Consider the following 22389-nt stretch of genomic DNA (forward strand, 5'->3'; position numbering starts at 1 on the left):
GCTAGTCTGGCCTCTCGCTTTCTGATAAGTCAGCTCATATCGACGCCAGAATAAAAGAAAGACTAGAATCAAGAACTACCCCAGATTGCACATAGTGATCCACATAGCTGGACAAATATGCCCGCAAATCAACATCCACATATCCTCAGCTAGTGTAAGCCCATGACGGCAGAGCCAGCACGTGGGTGAAGCAATTATGCAATGCCTGGACGCAACTTCCACACCTGATGAAAATAATAATCTCGAAATAATGGGGGTAGGCGAGCGGATACTATAGAAAATCTCAGATGCTGTGCTTGTGTCCAAGGTATGGTACGGTATGAATTACCAGCAGCACACAAGAAAGACAACTCATCGAATACAGGCATCGGGTAGTAATAACAGGTCTTTCCAACTGTACCATGCTTGAAGACCTCTATGAGAAAGAGCGAACGAACAAGCACCTAGACAGAGTAGAGTAGCAGCCTGCAGCACAAATTCTTTGTCTAAAGAGCTCAGAACCTCGTCCCAAGATACTATGCCAGCTAGAATATGAGATGCAAAGACGACTACCCCTCCCTTCAGAAACACAACCTCGGGAGTACCTGAACTTGAAACACAACAGGCCCATACCGTGGAATATGGGGGCAAACGATTAGGCCAGGAGACTATATGCAACTGCCAAACACACAGAGGAGGTTGCTAATCATGAAGATGCAAGCAAACATAAGGCACTGTTTGATCCGCACCGATGGCACCGGCTGTTGGAATCTCAGCGCTGCCACCAGCTGTCGGAACCTCAGTGCTGACACCCGTTGTTGCAACCGGACCGTTGGCGCCCGTTGTTGCAAATGGGTCGCAAGCCCCAAGGGTAGCGTTGGCCTGGCGGCCTGGGACACACTGGAAGCATCCGGAGGTCCCAGCAGAGCATGAGGCGACTGCTAACAGAACAACTTGTTTATTCTAGCATCGCAAAGAGCGGGCGGTCAGGTCGACCGAAGTAGAGAGACGGGAGAGCACGTTACTCAACAGCAGAAATCGGAGCCTCTCTCCTGGCGTCCGGGGGCAGCTGCTCTTATACTCTTGGCGTCGCGGGCAAGAAGGAAGGTCATGGGACGACACCACGTGACAGCGGCGACGGACGGACTGAGAGACACGTTGGGACAAGGAGGTGACGCATCAGCCGGGCCGGCGCCGGTCAGACCTCCTCGCTTCACACTGGGGGAGCTCCTCTCCCCGGCTGCCGCGCTTTGACAAGCGTGGGCACACACACACACGCGCACACACGAAGACACGTGGCACTGAAACATGCCGGGACGCGCTCGGCGGGGATGCGTCGCGGCCGCTCCGAACGGGCCAAAATGTCCGCCGCTTTGAACGAAGCCCCGGCGTCCGTTGAATTCGCGACGGCTACACCGCGCGTCATAGGCGAAACGTAACAGCACATATAGTACACTGATCTGGCAATAGCAGTGTAACAGTAGTATGACACTACATAAAACTAAACCCCATATAAGTGAGTACCATTCCAGGTCATCCTACACCTAGAAAAGCTGAACTGAAAGCAATCAAAGCAGCACTTGTAGTGCAGATTACACCCTGCACAACACCCTGCATGGATTCACCAGAAACTGTCTGGGCCTGCACATCACACAAGATTGTCAGGAAAATCAGGAGAATGACACGCGACTTGCAAGCACATCGCCAGAAATTAAATTACAGGATACATAGCCATGCAAATATTCCAAGACACAAGCGGGCTTATAAGCCTGACATAATAACTGAAAACTAGATGAGTTTGTGTGTATTCATTATTAACTAAAATGCAACAGATAGACAACAGACAAGAACGAAGTGCTCTGTGTGTTCACTTCGTTCCTGTCCATTGCATTTCTGTTGCACTATAGTCAATGAATTCATAAGGCTGCACAGGAGAAGAATGATACCTCTGCCCAAGGGCCCGATCTCGCATCCAAATCCACACGTGTGCACACATACACACACAAATGTTGCAAGAGTGCATAGCATGGAGCAGTATCAACAGGATGACACTAGATATGGATGAGGACTAACTTTCAACTGAGGTTCATTTGTAAAAATGTGGCGAGTTGTAAAAGGGCGATGAGCAAAACGAGAACAAGGTGAAAGCAGGAGCCAACGTTTCGACAAGTGGACTTGTCTTCTTCAAAGTCCACGTGTGGAAACGTTGGCTCCTACTTTCACCTTGTTATCATGTTGCTCATCGTCTTGAATTTCCATCTCCTGCCTTCCCCGAATTTTCCCCAGAAAAAGAAAGACATCATTGAAGGATAGATAAAAATTGGTGCTTGATGCAGCCAAACATAAATAAATATGCTACAGAAAGAAAATAGAGAAAAATTCCAAGTGCAGGAAAAAATAATTACAATTGCCAATCCTGCATGCCAGCACCTTTCAAGAAACACTGTTGTTATTCCAATAGACAGACTGACAGTTTGCTTATGCAATGCAAGCACATTCTTCCAGTTCCATGCCATTGGGGAAAAAATGAGTTTCCTGGAAGGTAGCCACTTGCACACTTGGTCATCACTGTTTTTTTTCCCTGGACTTGTATATCTATACGTATTTTCCCCCTTTCCTGCTTTTATGTTTGGTTTCATCAAGCACTAGTCTTTATCAGGTTTTATTGCTGCACTACTTTGTGGTAACCTTTATAGATCACTGCACTTTCACAATAAACCTTTTAATTAGAAGTTAGCATACCCTGTTCTTACTGCTTCACACTGTAAATTCTTGCTACATTGGCCAAATAAAAGATTTTATAAGGTATCATGAGGGCTATTAAAGTGACTTGCTACAGTCTAAAAAAAAACGAATAGCCTGGCTGCAAATGGCACCAAAGAACACATAGGACAAACAAGAAAACCGTGATGATCTAACAATCAAAAGTTTAATGTACACACCGAGTAAATGCTCGCTGACAAGCAATAGACTGAACATACACAAAAAGGAGAAGCAAAAATTCATGTGCATTTCCTGACGGGAAATGCATCCATTTTTAGCGGGGGCCGTGATGTCAAGATTAACCCAGCATTTTTAGATCTACAGCTTCCGTAATTTCTCTAGGCAGCCGATCTGCACAGAATGCTAGCTTCTTCCTCTACGATGCACGCTCAGATGTGGAGAGTGCATTGTAGAGGAAGAAGCTAGCATTCTGTGGAGATCGGCTGCCTAGAGAAATTATGGATGCTGTAGATGCAAATACACTGGGAGAATCTTGTGTCAGCATGGCCGCTGTTACACTTTCAGAGATGGATGCGTTTCCTGTTGGGATCTGTATGGACACGCATCAGATCTTGCTTCTGCTTTTTGTGTAAATTCGATTTATTGCTTGTCGACCAGCATTTACTCGGCATGGTCAATAAACTTTCATTTGTTAGAACACCTCATGAGATTATCTTGGTATCTAGCAGAAAGGTGTTCATTCTTTTTAGAGTGAAGCTGTATATGCCTAGGCGAAACACTCATGGTCCGATCACAAGAACCCTAGCGTAGGGGTATGAGCCATTGTTTCGGGGGTTGTGAGCCATTGTTCGTCTTACATGAGGGACGGAGACATTTCTTGTTGGGTAGACATAGAAATTGCTTATGCATTTAACACATAAACATTTATCTACGCATTATTCCATGGAAGGGACACAGAGTGGGACGGGGTTAAGACAAGATCATGATGTCATAATTATCTTGCAGCAAAGGTGTGGCGGGCCAATGGCTACATCGATAGTGACGTCATTTCTCTCTAGCAGCAGAGCGCGCGTGCAGAAGTCTCTCTCAGACTTCCCTATAGGTTCAAAAATGTGTCCCTGTATTTAATTAAATGAAATGTGCAGCCCCGGTGTGTCACTTGGTAACTACAGTGCATAACTGAGTCATAAACATTATGATTAACGCATTACAAAACACAAATGCGTAACATAATTCAGAAAGACTTCGACGGACCACCTGGATTAACCGCTGCTCATTGCACTTTCGAAGATGGTGATCTTGCAAAGTGCAATGTGCGGCATTCCAAATAAACAATGTGATAAACCCAAGCCAAACATGTGCATAACCTCATTAAGAAACACAGACGTAACCAATAATATAGAAAGACTTTAATAAGCCATTGGAATTAACCCAGTGATAAAAACCGGGGCTGCACATTTCAGCTTCGCTGGTTTACCGTCTGTACAGGGTGCATGGGCAGTAACTTTTCTGTTATTGTTTGTTAAGTATTGTATAATGTGCCAGTAAAACACGTTGGGCTAGTTGGTGCAATGTAGTGGTACTGCTTTTTTTTGCTGTTTTTTTTCTTAATGTTGTGCCCTGCTTCCTTTTGTAACAACTTTTTTATTCCCCCTTGCATAATACTCCAACCTTGCAGCCTGCGAGGTATATAAATAAATAAGTACATAAGCACGTCATTCATTCATCTGCATACACCTCGCACCATTCCTTGCTCAACAAACGTCACTGTGTTGATGTCTCGCAGCGTGCATCTACATTAACTGCCGTTTGCGTTTCGGTATGGTTTGTGAACAGTGTAATGCATAAAGATTACATGACATTAAGGTTGTGACCTATGCGGTGCATAAGCAAACCTTGCAAAAGATGACAAGTTGGATTGTTGAAAATAAGACAAATGGTATATATCGCAGTTACTTTAACAGCATTTAATTGACCACTTGACAAAAACTTCACTTCGCATAGATTCCAACACGTACACTGAATCTGCAGTTTTCTTTTTTGCTTATTAATGCAGTCGTTACTGCATGGCCACATTGTAGATTTGAAAACAAAGTGAAATAAATTTGTTTCTTGCAATATAACAATATGTGTAGATCACTGCGATTGTAACCCCAGAACTTAATACAAACATACACACTATAGGACGCAGACAAATGTTCAGGACAAATTTCAGAATGTTTGCATTCTGCTACATATGAAAGTGAACGGTTTCATTCCATGGCTGTCAATGAGAGGGAGAGAGAAAACTTAAAAGTGTTCGTGGAACAAAAACGCACTGATAAGCTTAGACATATAGTCATTGCTTAACACTTTCGAAATGAATAATTATAGCTTGCTATCGACATTGAAGCAGCCATTCGACAGCAAGAAAAGGAATCAGTTTTTCCAGCTCTGAACATTGAATTGCAGGAAATGCAAGCAGGCATAAAATTCTGACAATATAATGTATAGGAATACCAAATTGGAATAAACATTGAGGCTTGCATTTGTACTTTCTCTGGCTGAGCAATCTAGTTTGAAATGACTCCCATAAGCATGTCGTAACAATGTTGATCTAATATAGGTTAAATGCATGACTAGCTTAAGAAATCTGGACGATTGCTATAAATTACAGTGAAGAAACTATAATATCTAATAACATTAATAATATAATAATATTTATTTCCACAAAACAGGCTAACCGTGAGAGGCGTGCGAGGCTGAGCAGAAAGCTGAAAAATTCTACGGCAAGTGCGCCTGCCGTGGGCCTACGATCCTGCATTATGAATAGCGCGTATTGATATGGTCTTCTTGTTAGAAGTTCCGAGTATACTACCAGCGCGAGACACGGGACAACAAAGTGGACGAGAAGCGTGTCTTTTAGAATGCTATGTTACAACGTACAGGTTTCTACAAAAGTGACGGTAACTGCTCGAAACATTTGATGCGTCGGCTTTTGCGCCTTTGGAAATATTGAGAGGGGGCTCCCATATATATATTCGCAGCGCAAGCACGGCGATGGACGAACCAGGCTAGCGCTAAGGTTGAATTTCACAACACAATTTTCATTCCACGTCGTAATCACACAGATCGTTTGAGGCTTCGTTCAGGGGCACACGCGGGCGTTCGGGTTGGTGCTTCTTGTTGCGTTTGGCGTAAGAATATGGCTAGGAGCAGGCACCACATATGCGCAATGACAGGCAATATACACGCGTCATTTCTCTAGACGCTGACGCCGAGCACGGGTAGCGCGAGGATCTTGTTGGGCTGACACGACAACTTCGTGGCAGCCGAATTCCGAATACTGCATATACGGTGAGGGTAGCTATATGAACTTGTCGATAGGTCATCTTGCAGATTGTTGTAGCACAGGCAGAACAAAACGGTCATAGAAGGTAGATAAGGCAACACACACCGCTGAACCACCTACGAACAGCTGTTTACGTGCGCGATGTCGCACTGAACTTGCAAAACCGCCGTTGCGCACTCCAAAACAAATCTTAACTTCAACGCGTTTTTAAATGACAAAACACGCATATTATTTGCTCCTAATCAAGAAAAGTCAATAATATTATAACGTAAATGTTTTATTCATTACAATAAAATAATTATGCAGCGTGTGCCACGAAACCTGGCACTAAGCAACCCTGGGCGTCGCACCAGTCGCATTGTTAAAATCGCAATCATGTGAAATGAGCCCTCTAAAAATCGCATTGCGACGCGTGCGACAGCACCGATTTTCGTCGTTGCAGTCGCATCATGTGAAACAGGCTTTACTCGTGTGATTTCGAATTCCTTTAGACAATTCTCTCTCACATTATCGTCGTGGGTGCCACTGGTACTGTATAACTCGTTATAGAACTCCTCAGCCACTTGAACTAACTCATTCATATCAGTAACGATATTGCCGGCTGTGTATCTTAACGCATACACCTGATTCTTGCCTATTCCTAGTTTCGTCTGCACTGCTTTTAGGCTTCCTCCGTTACTGAGAGCATGTTTAATTCTACCCATATTATACTTCCTTATGTCAGCTGTCTTACGCTTGTTGATTAACATGAAAAATTGTGCCAGCTCTATTCTATCTGTAGGGTTAGAGGCTTTCATACACTGGCGTTTCTTGAACAGATCTTTCGTCTCCTGCGATAGCTTACTGGCATCCTGTCGAGCGCAGTTACCACCGACTTCTATTGCACACTCCTTAATGATGCCCATAAGATTGTTGTTCATTGCTTCAAAACTAAGGTCCTCTTCCTGTGTTAAAGCCGAATACCTGTTCTGCAGCTTGATCCGGAATTCCCCTAGTTTCCCTCTTACCGCTAACCCATTGATTGGCTTCTTATGTACCAGTTTCTTCTGTTCCCTCCTCAAGTCTAAGCTAATTTGCGTTCTTACCATCCTATGGTCAATGCAGCGCACCTTGCCGAGTACGTCCACATCTTGAATTATGCCAGGGTTAACGCAGAGTATGAAGTCTATTTCATTTCTAGTCTCACCATTTGGGCTCCTCCACGTCCACTTTAGGCTAACTCGCTTGTGGAAGAAGGTATTCATTATCCGCATATTATTCTGTTCTGCAAATTCTACTAATAACTCTCCCGTGCTATTCCTAGAGCCTATGTCATAGTACGTGCCCGCTTTTTAGCACTGTATATGCTTATTTTGTCCTCCTAACTTCCCTGAGCCTTATTATATCCCCTTTACTGCCCTCTAATTCCTCCAATAACACTGCTAGACTCGCCTCACTAGATAACGCTCTAGCGTTAAACGTTGCCAGGTTCAGATTCGAATGGCGGCCGGTCCGGAACCAGGAATTCTTAGCACCCTCTGCTGCGTCACAGGTCTGACCACCACCGTGGTCAGTTGCTTCGCGCTGCTGGGGACTGAGGGCCGGGGTTTGATTGTTGTTTTCATATAGGAGGTTGTGGCCAAGTACTGCACCAGGGCGGCCAATCCTACTCTGGTGAGAGAGTGCGTTACCGGTTCCGGTCACCGGGATCAGGCCGCACTCCAGGCCTGCTTATGCAATTTTCTCAACACACGGTTTTTTTCCGGTGGAAAATTGCGCAGCACCGCGATTCGAACCACGGCCCTCTTGCACGCGGGGCGGATACTCTACCGCCACCGCAGGGGTTCTACGCCTCATTTAACCTACAGTCGTGCCTTCTTTGATCAGTCAAGGTGGACCAATCTGAGCTCGGTTAAACCGCACAGATGGCACTCAACTGGAGAAATCTGGTATTTATGACCCGCACATGTGTGGCCATATATAATAGAGGATATTTGTTGTTCTTTTTTAAAGAGGGTCACCATGCAGTGATAAACTAAAAGAAAAGAAATATTAAAAAGGAGAGAAGAAAAAAAGGAAGGGAACAGAGGATTTCAACTCGTGAGCTTTGTATGTTGCCTGGAGAGACAGCTCAGTCGGTTGGTCCATCAGGCCACAGGTTACATTGAAGCACCAAGGCTCATGTGCAGAGCCTCATACTTACCTGAAAAGAGGCTGATGATGTGCGCGATGGTCGATCGATCCAACCACTCGACCATCGATGGTCGATGGTCGAGTGATTGGAAGACATACTTTCTTGGAAAAAATGGCCACCCGTCGATGAGAGGGGACTCGAGCGGCTCTAGAGTCTAGGAAAAGCTTAAGCAGGTGCGAGCGTGGCACGCTTAGCGTGGGAAGCTAGCCTGAGTAACTATCTGAAGGACTGCTGGTCACGAGAGCGAAATACTTTTGTGCAATATAACAATCCTAGCAAGACTACTTTCGAAAAGTGAATGGCCCAGAGGGCTGTACTTCGAGTGTTATGACTGATCATTTTCGCTCTCTCTGTATATATATATATATATATATATATATATATATATATATATATATATATATATATATATTCCCATCTCATCTATGGGATCGAATGCGAGCGCTGTTGCTTTGTTTCTGCGTGTAGTAGTTAAGAGAACGAGTTTAAAGGAGGAGAAAAAAAGGAAAGGGAAATTTCTGAAGCACAATTGTAGCGCCGTGGTTTTAAAGCGCACCCGCGGTAGAGAAACGGAAGGAGATATAAACGTGCGTGGCCGTGGTACGCACGCGAAAAACTGCCTTAATAAATTTAGAGACTTGAAAAGAAGTTTTCTTAACAACCGATAACATGGCAATCAGCACTAGAATACGACGAGAGAAATTATTGAGACATAGAAAATTCCCTTGAACTAAGTATGGTGAACTAAGTGGGTCTCCTATCTGATGCTAAATACTAATACATATTTGCACTTGCAAACAAGCCGCAGACGAGCGTGTTCCACTGGTTTTGTGCCCTTTTAGTGCAAATGGTCAGCGTTGGTGCCAGCAATTTGAGCATGTGACAGATTCGCCTGATGGCATTGGAAGGAGTATCTTGGTCAGTTGAGTCATATACAAAGGCTGTGTTTTCATCAGCGCCAACATTGACTACTGTAAGCCAGTAATTGGGGTTTCGGACATGCAAGATATGATTAAAAGGGCTTTTTACTTTAGTATATAGTAAACGATGGTCAAGTAGCACATATTGAAAGCCATCCCAATCAGGAAATCTTTCATGAATCAAGTATTGCCCTACGTTAATCACGCTGTCTGATATCGAGGTGCCCTGTACTAAAGTATCGGCATCTGAAAGAGGCACGTTTCCATACATTATTATGTCTGCTGTCACCATTGCAAGGTTTACCATTTCCATTTGCGATGGCAAAAACTTGCGCTCAACAGATTCGACTTTCTTTGGCCGTCCTCTTCTTACTTTCACTGAAGGTACACGTTTTGTACTATTCGAATGCCTGCAAATGCTTGTAGCAGTGAGTTGGGGTAATGAAGCTGGTTTACCTTGTAAGCTAACTGTAATTTGATTACTAGGAAAGGCAGTTAAGTTTCTGAAGAATGCGTAACATGATGCAAGTTTTCCCACTAGCTCCTTCTCACCACAATAAAATAATACGCTAGCCACAGTCTTAGACATTTCACAAAGCCTATTTTAAGTGTAACAATACATTTCTTGAGCAGGGTCGAGCTTTATAGATGGTGGCAGCTGCATGCTGCTTGTCACCACCGGTGTGGCACTTGAGGACATGCAGCTGTCACTCAGAAAATGATCCTTACATCACCTGTCTGGTATGCATGCTTTGTCGAAAAGGTCTCGCTGGGCAAAATGGCGAGCTGCTATAATGTGTGCACAAGGCAAACTATACTGATTATAAAAACCACACATGCAACGTGTTAGGCATAACGAAGCACTCTGCTCGCAACTTGCTGAAGCCACTACATAAGAATTCGCAGTGGAAGTAACCAGATAACGTACTTCTTTAAACCGTTCGCACTGCTTAAGTACTTTACTTGTAGCCTCAGACGTGCAATCACGGGCCAAGTCTAGCTGAAATGGCGCGCTCACATCTATTACATTTAGGGTACGCTTCATTTTCTTAAATTTGGAATGTTTTAGAGATAAGAAATCATCAATTTAACTTACTAATGTTTCCATGGATTGAACCAAATGGATGCTTCAAGTGAGATAACTTTAATCTCTGATTAAAGTTACACTCAATGCGATTATTCATGTTATTACCAAATCTAGGAAGTTTTTGCCGACATTTTCACGTGGTGGTGACGTTTAGGAACACAGTAGCAATACTGTGAAAGACAAAACTAACTTTTATCGGGCGAATCTGTGCCCACAAAACAGGCTACACTTACACGATAGCGGCGAACACAGTCGGCGATCTTCGAAAATCTGATCAGCGGGTCAAGCGCGTAGGCTATTATACAGCAGTCGTCGAATGTTCCAGACTAATCACTGGGACACGCGTGTCTTCCACAAAGTTCTACACCAATCCTGTCACGCGATGAAATGAGATACCACAAGGTTTGGCGACAACAGACAGCGAATAGAAGCATCGATAACATTCCAGAAACTTCCTATACATGCAGGCACGTCCTGCGCTGTGCGATAACGTTTGTTAAGCGGTGAAACGTGGTCACCCGAGAAAGATCAACATGTACACGTGTCGATATGCATGTACCCACATTTCTTTCCGGGCGTGCCCGTTCTGCATGCAATAAGAAATAAATTCTTTTGAAACCATTCCTTCGAGCTCAGCAAGCCTATCTAAGTAGTCCTGCAGAGTGTAGGAATAAACTATTTTTAAGAGAGGGATTAACTGATCACGCTGTAGCCTAGCTTTCTCATTGACATTTTGCTGAAAGCATTGCAGCACATGCCATGTACAGAACAAAATTTCAATATTAGGAAGAATCTTGCTCAAAATGCGTAGCTCGTTCGTGACTTTATCTACCATGAGTACTCTGCAAGGAGACAGAACGAGCGGGTTAAAATCTGCAAACTTGGCGAGCATAGCCTGCACAATTTCAGGCGTTTCATTTTGCAAAAGGGCATAATACACAGGTCTCCCTCCACCTCCACCATCTTCAACCAAAACAGAGTACAAGATATAGCCTTCAATGTTTGTTTTACATGTTCCGTGAACAAATAAAATCTCTGGATACTTTTCTAAAATCTCACGCATGTGCGTTGTCTGAACTAGCACAAATTGCAGGTTATTACTTTGATTCTTTTCATAGTTAATGACCCAGTTTGGATAATTTGCCGGCAAGGGGTCTATGTTATCTAAAACCATTCCTTCGTGAGCCTGCTCGTTGCGAATAGGAATAGAAAACCTTTTCTTGTAATTGTTAACATCTTTCATAGTTAATTTCTTGCCCGTTTTCAGTGCGACAAATTTTTTTAAATACTTTGGGCCAATATTACATTTGGCAAAGTGAAAGAAGTCTACCTTCTCTGCATCGTTCGGAAGCTTGCTTTTAGGATACAAGTCATAATACTTCGTGGCGTGAATATGCTTAGTGTGCAGCTTGGTTAATTTGTAGTGAAGAGTAGGTGATTTGCACAAGCTTACTGAAAGTGCCATTTCACAACCAGTACCATTGTATTCTTGCTTGGGACGCTTTTCTATGCCTCTTGGTTTTATAGCATGACCATGAACACAGCTATATGAAATCCTAATATACTCAAACTCCTTAGATTCTGTTGCAAATAGACTTCTGTGAAACCCATTTATTTTGACTATGTGTTGGCCCTCTTTGCACCACTCATCAAAGCTTTGCCTAAAAGAAATAAAATTATCAAATGTTGCATTTAAATAAACTTTGCTGCTCCATCATGCAATACATTGACAAAGTTAGGAACTCTGGTTATGTTAGCACCAGCTCCTTCACAAACAGCCTGGGCATCAGAGCTGGCAGGCCTGCAGCTGGATGTCAAAGCAGGCTCACAACACCTACGTTGCGTGGAAGAAATGCACCCATCTTTGTTAATGTCACCAGCCTCTGTGCCAGGATTGCGTGTCATCTGCCCTACATCTTGCATTGTTCCTGACGTACAGTATTTGCCGACCGGGGCCTCATTTGCAACATCATTTATGACAGGTCTGCACTCAGCCATAGAAACTACGAAGCAGTATTTATTCTGCCTGCTAGCAACATGCCACACCTTGCCAAAACTATCACAAATGGCGTCATGAGAGGCACTCGCTTGTCCTTCAAGCTTGCTATCAGAGTCAACAGAAGAAGCAGATTCAGATTTTCCAGTGTCAATGCATGTCTGTTTCTGGCTTACAACAGCTCTCAATGGTGAAGCGAACTTCAAGAACTTGGCAACTGTCACAGCAAGAATTTGGCTTCCCTGTCTGCAGCCAGGTCACAGCTCCATTCTTGCTTATGCAGTGCTGTAGCCTTCCGCCGCATCTTCGGTACTACCAGTTTCCACTCACTGTCGCCACACTGGGAGACAGCCAGTGGCACAGCTGCTTCTCGAGCACTCGCCTCTCCTTCTCCCACAGGTGAGCACACAACAGGAGCACTCTCATGCGTTCGTGTGGCTCTCCTAGTTCTTCTGACACAAGTGCTGCTTGCACCTCAACCAGGGATTATTGGCTCAGCAGACCTCCCCTCGGCTTTTCCCTTCTTGGTACACTTGTGCCATGGAAAATGGTAGAAGGCAGGTTGTCCCAGGCGAACGAAGCCTTGCTTCCCTTGCAACGGACACGGATACCACCAACAAGGGAAAAGCCAGCACCTTGAAGGATTCTGGTAGGCTGGTTGGTGCCGTGCCTCTGCAAGGGAGCAGTGCTGGCTTTCCAGACCGGAGCTGGTGCAGCGAAAGCTCGACTTGCTGCTCGAGAAGAAACGAAAATATGCAAACCAAGCGGGGGAAAGTCAGCCTCGGAGATTGCAGGGATGCTATCCTGCCGAGTCCAACCGGTCCATGAAGAAGGTGCCTGGGTTTCCTTGTATGACTGCTGGATGCAGCTTCTCTCCATATGGATGGACAGGCTGCAGGCCTCTTTGTACAGGAAGTCTGCCAGCACCTTGTTACCAATGCGGCTCGGGGGGACACCATCGCAGCTCAGTCAACTGGACCAGTTGTCCACGAGACCACCCAGGAATCTGAAGCCACACTCGTGGCACTACTGCATCAGGCCAGCGGCAACCTTTATGTAGTTATCATTCAGGTCATGCAACCAAGAGGACTGAGCTTTCCATGAGCTGTACTGATTCTGCCCCCGAGGAAGAATTGCAGAAAAAGCTACATGCACCATGGGATTTCCTTCAATGAACCCCAGAGCGAGCTGGCGATACTTGTCCGTGCTTATGCTGACACTGTCAACAGTGTTCTTAGTGCCAACGTGCACAATGACAACATCAAAACCAGCTAGCTTGTCAGCAATCAGTGACAGCAAATGCTGAGTCCCTACTCCTCTATGCGCGGCAACACTGACTGACAAACTACGACGCCATTGGAAATACCGGTGCACGTATTTCACCATCGAGTCACCATCGAGTCACCGCAAGCAGTGCAAGCAGTGCAATCAAATATGCACCTAGAAAAGAAAGACTGTGAGAACACAAATGTGACCTTTTTCACAAACGAAAGGCGGCTACCATCTGGAGAGCGCTACGTATTTTGAATCCGAGAAATCTGCGCTAGGGTTGAACAAAGCAAGCTGTCGCGAACAAGGACAGCAAGATCGGGAAATACGCGACAAACACAATCAAAATACTATCAAAATACTTATTAGAATAGCTATAAATTACGTTACAAATATAAAATAATCCTGCAAAGCAGCTTTCACGCGTATAAAAGGATGATGTTAAAGGCTTGCGACGATGCAATAGAACCAGGTCTTGGGACCAGCACCAGCGGCAGCAGAAAAGCACGGCACGCATGTGCGGCTCACCGGATGCGTACTGAGTGTCACGTCTGTACAATGAATAAAGTAACGCGCCCTTGAAAAACAAGAAATACACAGGCATCCGACGTTGTGTTTTAGTGACGTAACTTCCGTGCGTGTGAGGAGCCGCGCGTTGCGCCAATATTTCATCATCATCATCATCATCATCATCATCATCATCATCATTATCATCATCATCCTGGCTACGCACAATGCAGGGCAAAGGCCTCTCCTATGCTTCTCCAACTGCCCTGGTCATGTGCTAATTGTGGCCATGCTGTCCCTCCAAACTACATAATCTTGCGCGCCCACTTAACTTTCTGCCGCCCCCTGCTACGCTTCCCTTCTCTTGGAATCCAGTCCGTAAGGCTTAATGATCATCGGTTAACCTCCCCCCTCATTACATGCCTTGCCGATGCCATTTTTCTTTTCGTGATTTCGACTATGGTGTGATTAACTCGCGTTTATTTCCTGACCCAATCTTCGCTCTTCTTATCCCTTAACTTTACACCCATCATTCTTGTTTCCATAGCTCGTTGCGGAGTCCTCAATTTAAGTAGAACCCTTTTTGTAAGCGTCCAGGTTTCTGCCCCGTAGGTGAGTACAGGTAAACCACAGCTGTTATACACTTTTCTCTTGAGGGATAATGGCAACCTGCTGTTCATGATCTGAGAATGCCTTCCAAACGCACACCATCCAATTCTTATTGTTCTGATTATTTCAGTCTCATGATCCGGATCCGCTGTCACTACATGCCCTAAGTAGAAGTATTCCTTTACAACTTCTAGTTCCCCCGCTACCCATCGTAAACTGCGGTTCCAGTCCTTTCCACTCTTTACCGCTTTACAATTGTTCGTAAGTACAACGGGGCGTGGCACTTAAGGAGGCGGCGGACATTTGCGCGCATGCGCGAGTAAGAGCGGGTGCAAGAGAAAAAATGTGTAGGCTTTTGCTCCCTGAATATCTGACTCTGCCTAGGCACTATGGAGGAGTCTCTTAGCGCGAGTTTTATACTTTTGCCCACGCGTGCCGGCATTGCGGAGTGCGGTGGAGTTTGTTTACGCTGCGACAATGGCTGCCGGTGCGGTGAAAGAGGTGATAATGTCGCAGATGTTTCCGTGAAAGCAGTAGGGACAATGAAAGAGGCCAGTCCACATATGTTCAAAATGTAGAAGGCAGAGCGCCCTAGCGACCGCAGTTGAACGCGAGTGGCTGGAAAGGCGCCAGTGAGGCTCGACACCGTTACAATCGCTACGAGAATAGGCCGCGCCACACAAACGCGTTTTACGCTAACCTAACCTAACGTTAACCTAACCTAACGAGGCCGACACAATGCTTATGACGTAACTGTTGTGAGAACTCGCCGCACCGTCCTGACAGATTTTACGCTAACCTAGCCTAACCAAACGCTAACCTAACCTAACCTGAGTTCACGTTAACCTAACCCAACAGAACAATTGCATCTCGCAAGTGGTGCGCTTTCGACGTGAACGCGGCAAAATGCGGACGGCGTCGGCGGTAGCTCTATCGCATCTTTCGATGCGTTGCCTCGTTGGTGCTGCTACAAGTTCATTGAAATACATACACGTGTGAATGGCTCACAAGCCGCACTTTTCTATGTCACGTACCCATGGGTTTGCTTACTGTAGGTAAAATTTATTTCTAGGTATGCCAACTTCACGGAGGAGGACATTATCCGAGTAGCCTCGCTTGCCGATCAAGCAACGGGCCGCCCCAACACAATGCCGTTGTCTCATGTGCGCCTTCGCGCAGACGCTGTACCGTCGCAGTTCCCGAACTGTGCGAGCTACGTGTCTAGGAAAGCTGCGAAAAGGGAAGACCCTGATTCCAATCGCCCGCGCATAAAGCATGCTGCCCTCCACATAGCCATCGCTGAATCCAAGGAGGCGTTTAACCGAGCACGTGAAGAGGATAAAGTCAATTCTTTCAGTGAGCTTACCAACCACTTGAGGAAGCAGGAGATGAAGTTCCTGGGACGTAATCGAAAAAAATTAAATGCTTCCTCTCATTGAATACATCATCGATGATGATGGACCGTGGCTGAAATACTCTGTTTAAGTGAAATTAGACTTCAGCGTGGCGCTACATGTTATGAAAACGGCCGTAAAAAAGCTAGGCGCAAATCTGTGCGTTCCCTAAATTTCTAACAGTAAAAGTGGTATTGGAGAACTCCTCGAAGGCATCGAGATTTGACACGGTGACCTGATGTCCAACTCAGTCGCGGATATTTGCGAGGCTGTTTGTTTGCTGCTGGATAAGCTTTCCACGTCCCAAGCAGAAGACGACGCCGACTGCGTTCCATTTCTGAAAGAGCAGCGCACCTTGTACATATCGAAAAAATAGCGCAGGCGCTACTCTGCGCATTTCATGGTGTTCTGCTGCATTCTTTTCACTATATCGCCCCATGCGTACGCTTACATATGCAGCCATGGAAGCATCACCTTGCCGTATCCTATGACGATCAGATCACTGTGCTTGTCTTAATGGTATAGGCCCTCAGCAAGAGCATTAGAGTGAAACATTCCTCAGCTAAACAGCGAGAAAAATTTCAGATCTGAAAGATGACCAGCGCTTTGTTACAGTTATGGTAGACGAAATACATATAAAACCCTACTTTGACTACATAGCAGACATTGTTAGCGGCGCTGCGCTTAACACAAGTGATCCTGCAAAGTGTACGCTCGTTTTCATGGTGCGCAGCCTGATGTGCAAATTTAAAGAAGTTGCGCTCATTAAGCTATTGCACAGAGTAGAGGGGGGGGGGGTTTCCTGCACAAGACGCTTAAATATGTTAATGGCGGTCTGGAAAAGACTGGGTACGGGGTTGTGTGCGTCGTGAGCGACACCTCTGTGAACCGAATAGCGATGTCCCTCTTCGAATCGCCTCCTCCTAACAGAATTGCCTACCAACACCCCTCAGACCCTGCAAGGCCGCTGTTCTTCGTTATAGACCCGGTACACATACTAAAATGCATACGAAAGAATTGGATCAACCAGAAGAATGAGGAAATTTGATTCTGCTTGCCTGAGATACAAACAGACGCGCCACAGTCAGAGCGCAAGCAACTAGCGCCATTTGCGACAATCATAGACTTTCACAGCAAAGAGTGTGACCAGCTGTAGAAACGTGGCTATGGGCTGTCGAGAAGAGCCCTCTAGCCTTCGAATATTTAAAGGAAGAACATAAAGCGTGCCTTACAAATCTTCAAGGATTTATTACCTAAGGCATTACGCGCGCTTGGAGCACAGCAGAACTTATTCTCTTTAGAGGCCACCGCTACATTTATCGAGATCATGATCAAGTGGTGGAAAATAGTAAACGTGAAAACTTCGTGGAAGGCAAAAAGGCTGAAAAACCAGTTCCAACGACCACTGTTTTTCCTTGGTAACGATCTAAAAATTTACTTCTTGCGCGTACTTTTGAAATGGCTGCATGAATAAAAAAACAAACGCCTTGACAAGGGTACTTGTGACAAGAAAGACTCACGCTGCTCTCGAACACACTACCTACGCGCTTGTTGAGCTCGCTAGGTACAGCTTTGAAAAGCTTAGGATGTCGTATGTCCTTTTCGGGAAGATAGAGACTGACTGCTTTGAAGATCGGTTTTGAAAGTAAAGGCAACTGGCAGGTGTGCCGTATCACCTTTACATTAGGCCGATTTATGAAGTCGAAAACAAGCAGGGCCTGCTGAGCATCTTGCCTACTATTTCCACGGACCAGCACTTGGAATGTGTATGCAAGCAGGTAGAGGCATTTCATCCCAGCTGCAACGTTGATGTAAGCAGTGAGACGCTGTCGAAGATGCAGGACGTCTTTCCAATCCTGGTCTACGTTGCAGGATATGCGCCGTACGGGACCCTCAAAAAGATGAATTACGCGAAATGTGGGGGCACGTTCACTGTGGGTAAGACAATCGCAATCTCTGCCGCTCATGGACACTGCGATTTTGTGAAGCAGTTGGACCGAGGAGGTCTAGTCTACCCATGGATGTTTGCACTTGACGCTGTTGCTCACTGCTACGTTGTCGTAGAGCAGCTCCCTATGCAGCCAGAACTGCCACTAATGCCGGAATAACGCAAGGTTGTTGCGAAGCTGACACTGCAGTTGCTGGCCAGCGAAGAGCAATCAAACTTCAATGCCTGCGAAAATGTCACACGAGAAATGTAGTACTAAAACACATCCTGCGGTGCAGCACGCACGTTTTGCTGAAGAAATTTTGTGGCAAGCTAAAGGAGGAAAGCCACAACTCTTCAGAACAGATAGGTGTATTGCTCCTGATTTAACGTAACCACAGCACGAAACTGGATTGTGTAAATGTTTCGCTCCTATAACTTTCTTGCAGTGAAATTTATTTTTAAATTCAGGCATGCTCGTTCGTGCATGAAAAAAAAAGAAAAGCTTCCGCACGGTGCATCTGCGAGACAACCTCTTTTGAACAGCGCTCTGTATTTTTACCAAACCGCCCCTCGTGTGACGTCACGGGGAGAGAACTAAGGTCTTAAGCTTTTCTAGAGGGTCTTGGCCCGGCGAGACATGCAGACATCCACGGTCGCCTCAGCATCCCTCGATACTATGATCGCGACCACCGCGGGACTCTCGAGCGAACCACTTCTTCACGGTTCCGCTCGTAACAGACGACGGGTTCACTTTCCAGATTATTCACAACCCGTGTGACGACAACAAAATGTGTAGTCGCGCCCACTAGGAATGACGGCAACGAAGCGCCGACCAATGGTGATCGTGAGAGCGAACCGTTCCAAAGGGAACCGTTACAGAATACAGCCCCATGAAACTGAAGCGTGGTGTATACGCACGCCCATGACCACCGTGATGCAGGAATAATAATAATAAAAACGCTGAAGAAAAACATATTCAATGGAAGTGTCTAGCAAAATAGTCGATCCATTGCTAGTAGAGCAAGTAGCTGGCCTTCTTCGAGATGACACTGATGCGCAAGCGCAATCGTTTCCAAGGGCCGAGGTGAAGCGACAGTCTCAGGTTATGTTTTTTTGTGTGTGTGTTTTCCTTAGTATTGGCGTGAATTTCGAATTCTTTAAGGTTGATACGCCACGTGATGGCGAAAAAAGGAAACTGAAATAATTGTTCCTAACTACTGGCTATGGACAGAAAAACGGGGCGATGCATAAACGGAACCAAGACAGAGGGATTCGCCGCTCCAGTCACTTTTGGTCGAGTGGCCTGAACCGTTCAGGCATCCCGCGACATTACTTGGAAGTGGAATTCTCGGCTACTTGGAGGTTGCAGGAGCTTCACGAGCCAGCAAAATCAGCGCAGCACTACGTGATAACGAACCTGCTGAAACGCGAAATCACGGGTGGCGTAGATTCGAGCGAAAACAAAACCTTTCGACCACCCGCGTCGTTTTCAACAGTAATGCCAATGATTTTTTTTTCTAAAAATTAAATACAACTGGAGATGCAGCATCTTATTTCGTTCTATAATGCAATACAATGGACTTTTTATAAGGTGTGGTTGAGTACTGGTGACATAAATTAAATGAGGAATGCCTGTAACATCGGCCAAGTACTCGAATGTCCCGGGGGAGTCTCTAATCGTGTCCTGCATTTACCTCAATTTCTCAGTTACTAAGGCTCTGTTCGCGACATTATTGATGCCTTAGAGATTCTCGAGCACAAATGTGTCACTTTAGCTTCACTTAAAATTTGCCCTTAGTGTCCCTCTGATATAAATTATAGCCTCGTCAGCCATGTTTAGCGATTTAAGAAACCATTGTACACATACACAAAGTCAGTGGACCCAAACCCGCTGGGCTTACACCAGATTCCCCAAGCAGTACAAAAGAACGCACACATAATGTGGTCGGCATATTCCCCCGTGGGAGCAGACTTGAATTAGCCCGAATCAGAATGAGTGAAGTGAAAGCTATGTGAAGGCTATGTGAAGGCTCTCTCCTATGTGGTTGAGTTCTGTTTTGCCCTTGCTTCACTCATTCTTACTTGCGCTAATTCTAGAGAGCGTCACGGAATACCACCTCACCCTAACCACCTCACCCTAACCACCACTATAGCGACGGGTGAATTGAGCGCTTTCGCGACTGCTTAGATAGACTTATTCTGGAATTCCACAAAACTCCAGTAAGGTGCTAAAGATCTTGCTTAAAAATCGCGTAATTACATGACAATTTGCCTTTTTGGTATTTAATCGACGAACTTGTGATATGTTTCAACCTTCTGTTGAAGGGCGAAAACTACGAATCAGACGCCGAGGGCTCACGAATGCCACATAGCTGTCACCTTAGCTAACTATGTGTTCTTTGCCACAATTATCCGGCACCCGTTCCTAATGAGCCTGATGGCTTAGCGAACTGCAAGCCTGCGTTCACAAAGCAGTTCATGCTCCAGAGCTGACTTTCACCTGGCGTTGCAGGCAGCACCTGCGTCCCCCGCCCTGCAATGGCTGGGTCGAACGAGGTTCTGCACGCGGCCCCTGGAGCCACAGCGGGCGCAGTTCTCGGCCGGAGGGTTTCGATCACACAGCGCAGGTGCTCGCAAGCCTCGGCATCGAACGCCACCCCGAGGATGCCAGTTCGCGGGGGCCGGCGAAACACTGATCGCAGCGTCACGCCGCTGGCCTTGCGCAGGCACGCACCTTTCGCACACTGCAAGTCACGCTCACGTACAGGCGAGGACAAAGTGGCCAGGTAGGGCGCAGTTCCAGCCAGCTTTGTGCAATATTGGCATTTACCGTAAAAAAGGAAAAAATTCCGGGGTTTTTGAGGCAGACCAGCATTTTAGCATTTCACGCTCATTAAAAGGCAGCTGCCGTGCCCAGCAAATCGAACCTGCAAGTTGGCAATGAATGCCCAGGACCAGCTCTTCGGCAGAGCACTGGAGAGGGCTACGGAATAATTTGGACCTTATAGGATTATTTATTCTCCTAGGCCCACTTGCAGATTATATGCATACAATATATTTTTCAAAATTAACTCGGAAGTGATTACTGAAAAGAGTCACCCTGGACATCAAGCCCGGTATAGGTGGAGATGTACGGATGTGGTTTATTCATATTCTTGTCACCCGCTTTCGAGCAACTTGGCACTAAATTAATCTAGAACGCCGAGTTCTCACAGATGGCTAAAAGCAACCCTTAAGTGCGATTCAAATTCCTCGGAATTGCGTGATAAACGAGTATGCCGGAACATCATGGGAATGTACTAAATGCAGCTGCATCTTCATCTCTGTGTTTAGCTAAACAAATGCAGCTTTTCCATAGCAACCAATGGGAGATGGTCACTTCTTCCACGTACGTGGAGATATAGCTTTTTGCACCTAACTGTGGTACATAATTTTAAACAAATACCGTCCACTTTCGCAGCATACCAGTCGAGAATAAAACTAGCTGGAAAAGCGATTACGTCTCATGGCTGTATTTATTTATTGTTTATTTATTTATTGGTACCTCAAATACCCCATTTGGGGTTTTACATGAGGGGTGGGCATATTTACATAATATTTTCAATAAATGCCTTGAACGATGAATGACTGGAGTGGTGCACCGCCAAGGTCTCGGGAGGTTAAAGTCACGTTCACATGGCGGAAGAGAAGCACCAATGATCGCAGCGGACAGCATATCACATAAAAAGATGGCCATCACAACTTGCGGCCCTCAACGAATTCAGCTTTCAGCGCTCGTAGGTGGGATGGAAATGCGGGGTGGTATTTCTTCCGGCCGTTCAGCGGTCGTCTGTCATGTGTAGGCTAACAACCGTCGGCATCTCAACAGGCGATTGATTAGTTTGGCGCGTAGGCCAAGCAATGTGTTGAGGAATCGCGTTTGCGATAGCGAAGGCGAGGCTTCACGTTGTTGCGAGAAACACACGTGCCATATGCTGAATGTACGGCCTATATGAACTCGCACCATGAGCAAAGTACAGGGAGGAGGCTCTGGCCTCTGGTGGTTCTGCGGTGCGCCTTAGCGCTGCATTTGGCAGCAAGTATGCGCATTCGGCGAACCCGCTCGGGCTGTGTGGATGCGACCTTGCCTAGTGGCGCCTGGGTCAATCGTAAAGTGATCACGTGACATCTTGGCCCGTGCAGCAGGCAAGAGTTTGACCTCGCATGAATCCAGCTTAACCTGCAGCTAAGTACACGAGTGTTTCTGCATTTCTCTCCGATTGAAATGTGGCCACCGAGGCGGGGAACCGCGTGCAGAGCAGGACATTGTCATAAGCACTGAGCTACACTTTGGTGGGTGAAAACGAAAGTCAATGGTTGAATATACTGCAATTCTTTGCTTTTTGAAGCCATGCCTCGAATTGGTCAATGACCTTCACGCGATCAATTTTTGCAAAAAATGGTCCACCCAGCAACGGAGCCGACGTGCAC

At 45.8% G+C, this 22389-nt stretch overlaps 1 protein-coding gene and 1 pseudogene across 5 annotated transcripts in view; both read left to right on the plus strand.

Annotated features, from left to right (window-relative positions):
- Window positions 1-22389, plus strand: part of LOC139054626 (acetylcholinesterase-1-like) — a 1099423-nt gene that overhangs the window by 296870 nt on the left and 780164 nt on the right. For 4 of the 5 annotated variants that reach the window (XM_070531932.1, XM_070531935.1, XM_070531941.1 and 1 more), the window contains one exon: window positions 20432-20705. In XM_070531932.1, coding sequence (XP_070388033.1) covers window positions 20432-20705 — 274 coding nt within the window. The remainder of the gene's footprint in view (window positions 1-20431; window positions 20706-22389) is intronic. The other variant, XM_070531939.1, reaches the window with a different exon arrangement.
- On the plus strand, window positions 15744-16506 carry LOC139054593 (uncharacterized; annotated as a pseudogene).

This window comes from Dermacentor albipictus, chromosome 1 (assembly GCF_038994185.2).
Source record: "Dermacentor albipictus isolate Rhodes 1998 colony chromosome 1, USDA_Dalb.pri_finalv2, whole genome shotgun sequence".
Classification (NCBI taxonomy): domain Eukaryota; kingdom Metazoa; phylum Arthropoda; class Arachnida; order Ixodida; family Ixodidae; genus Dermacentor; species Dermacentor albipictus.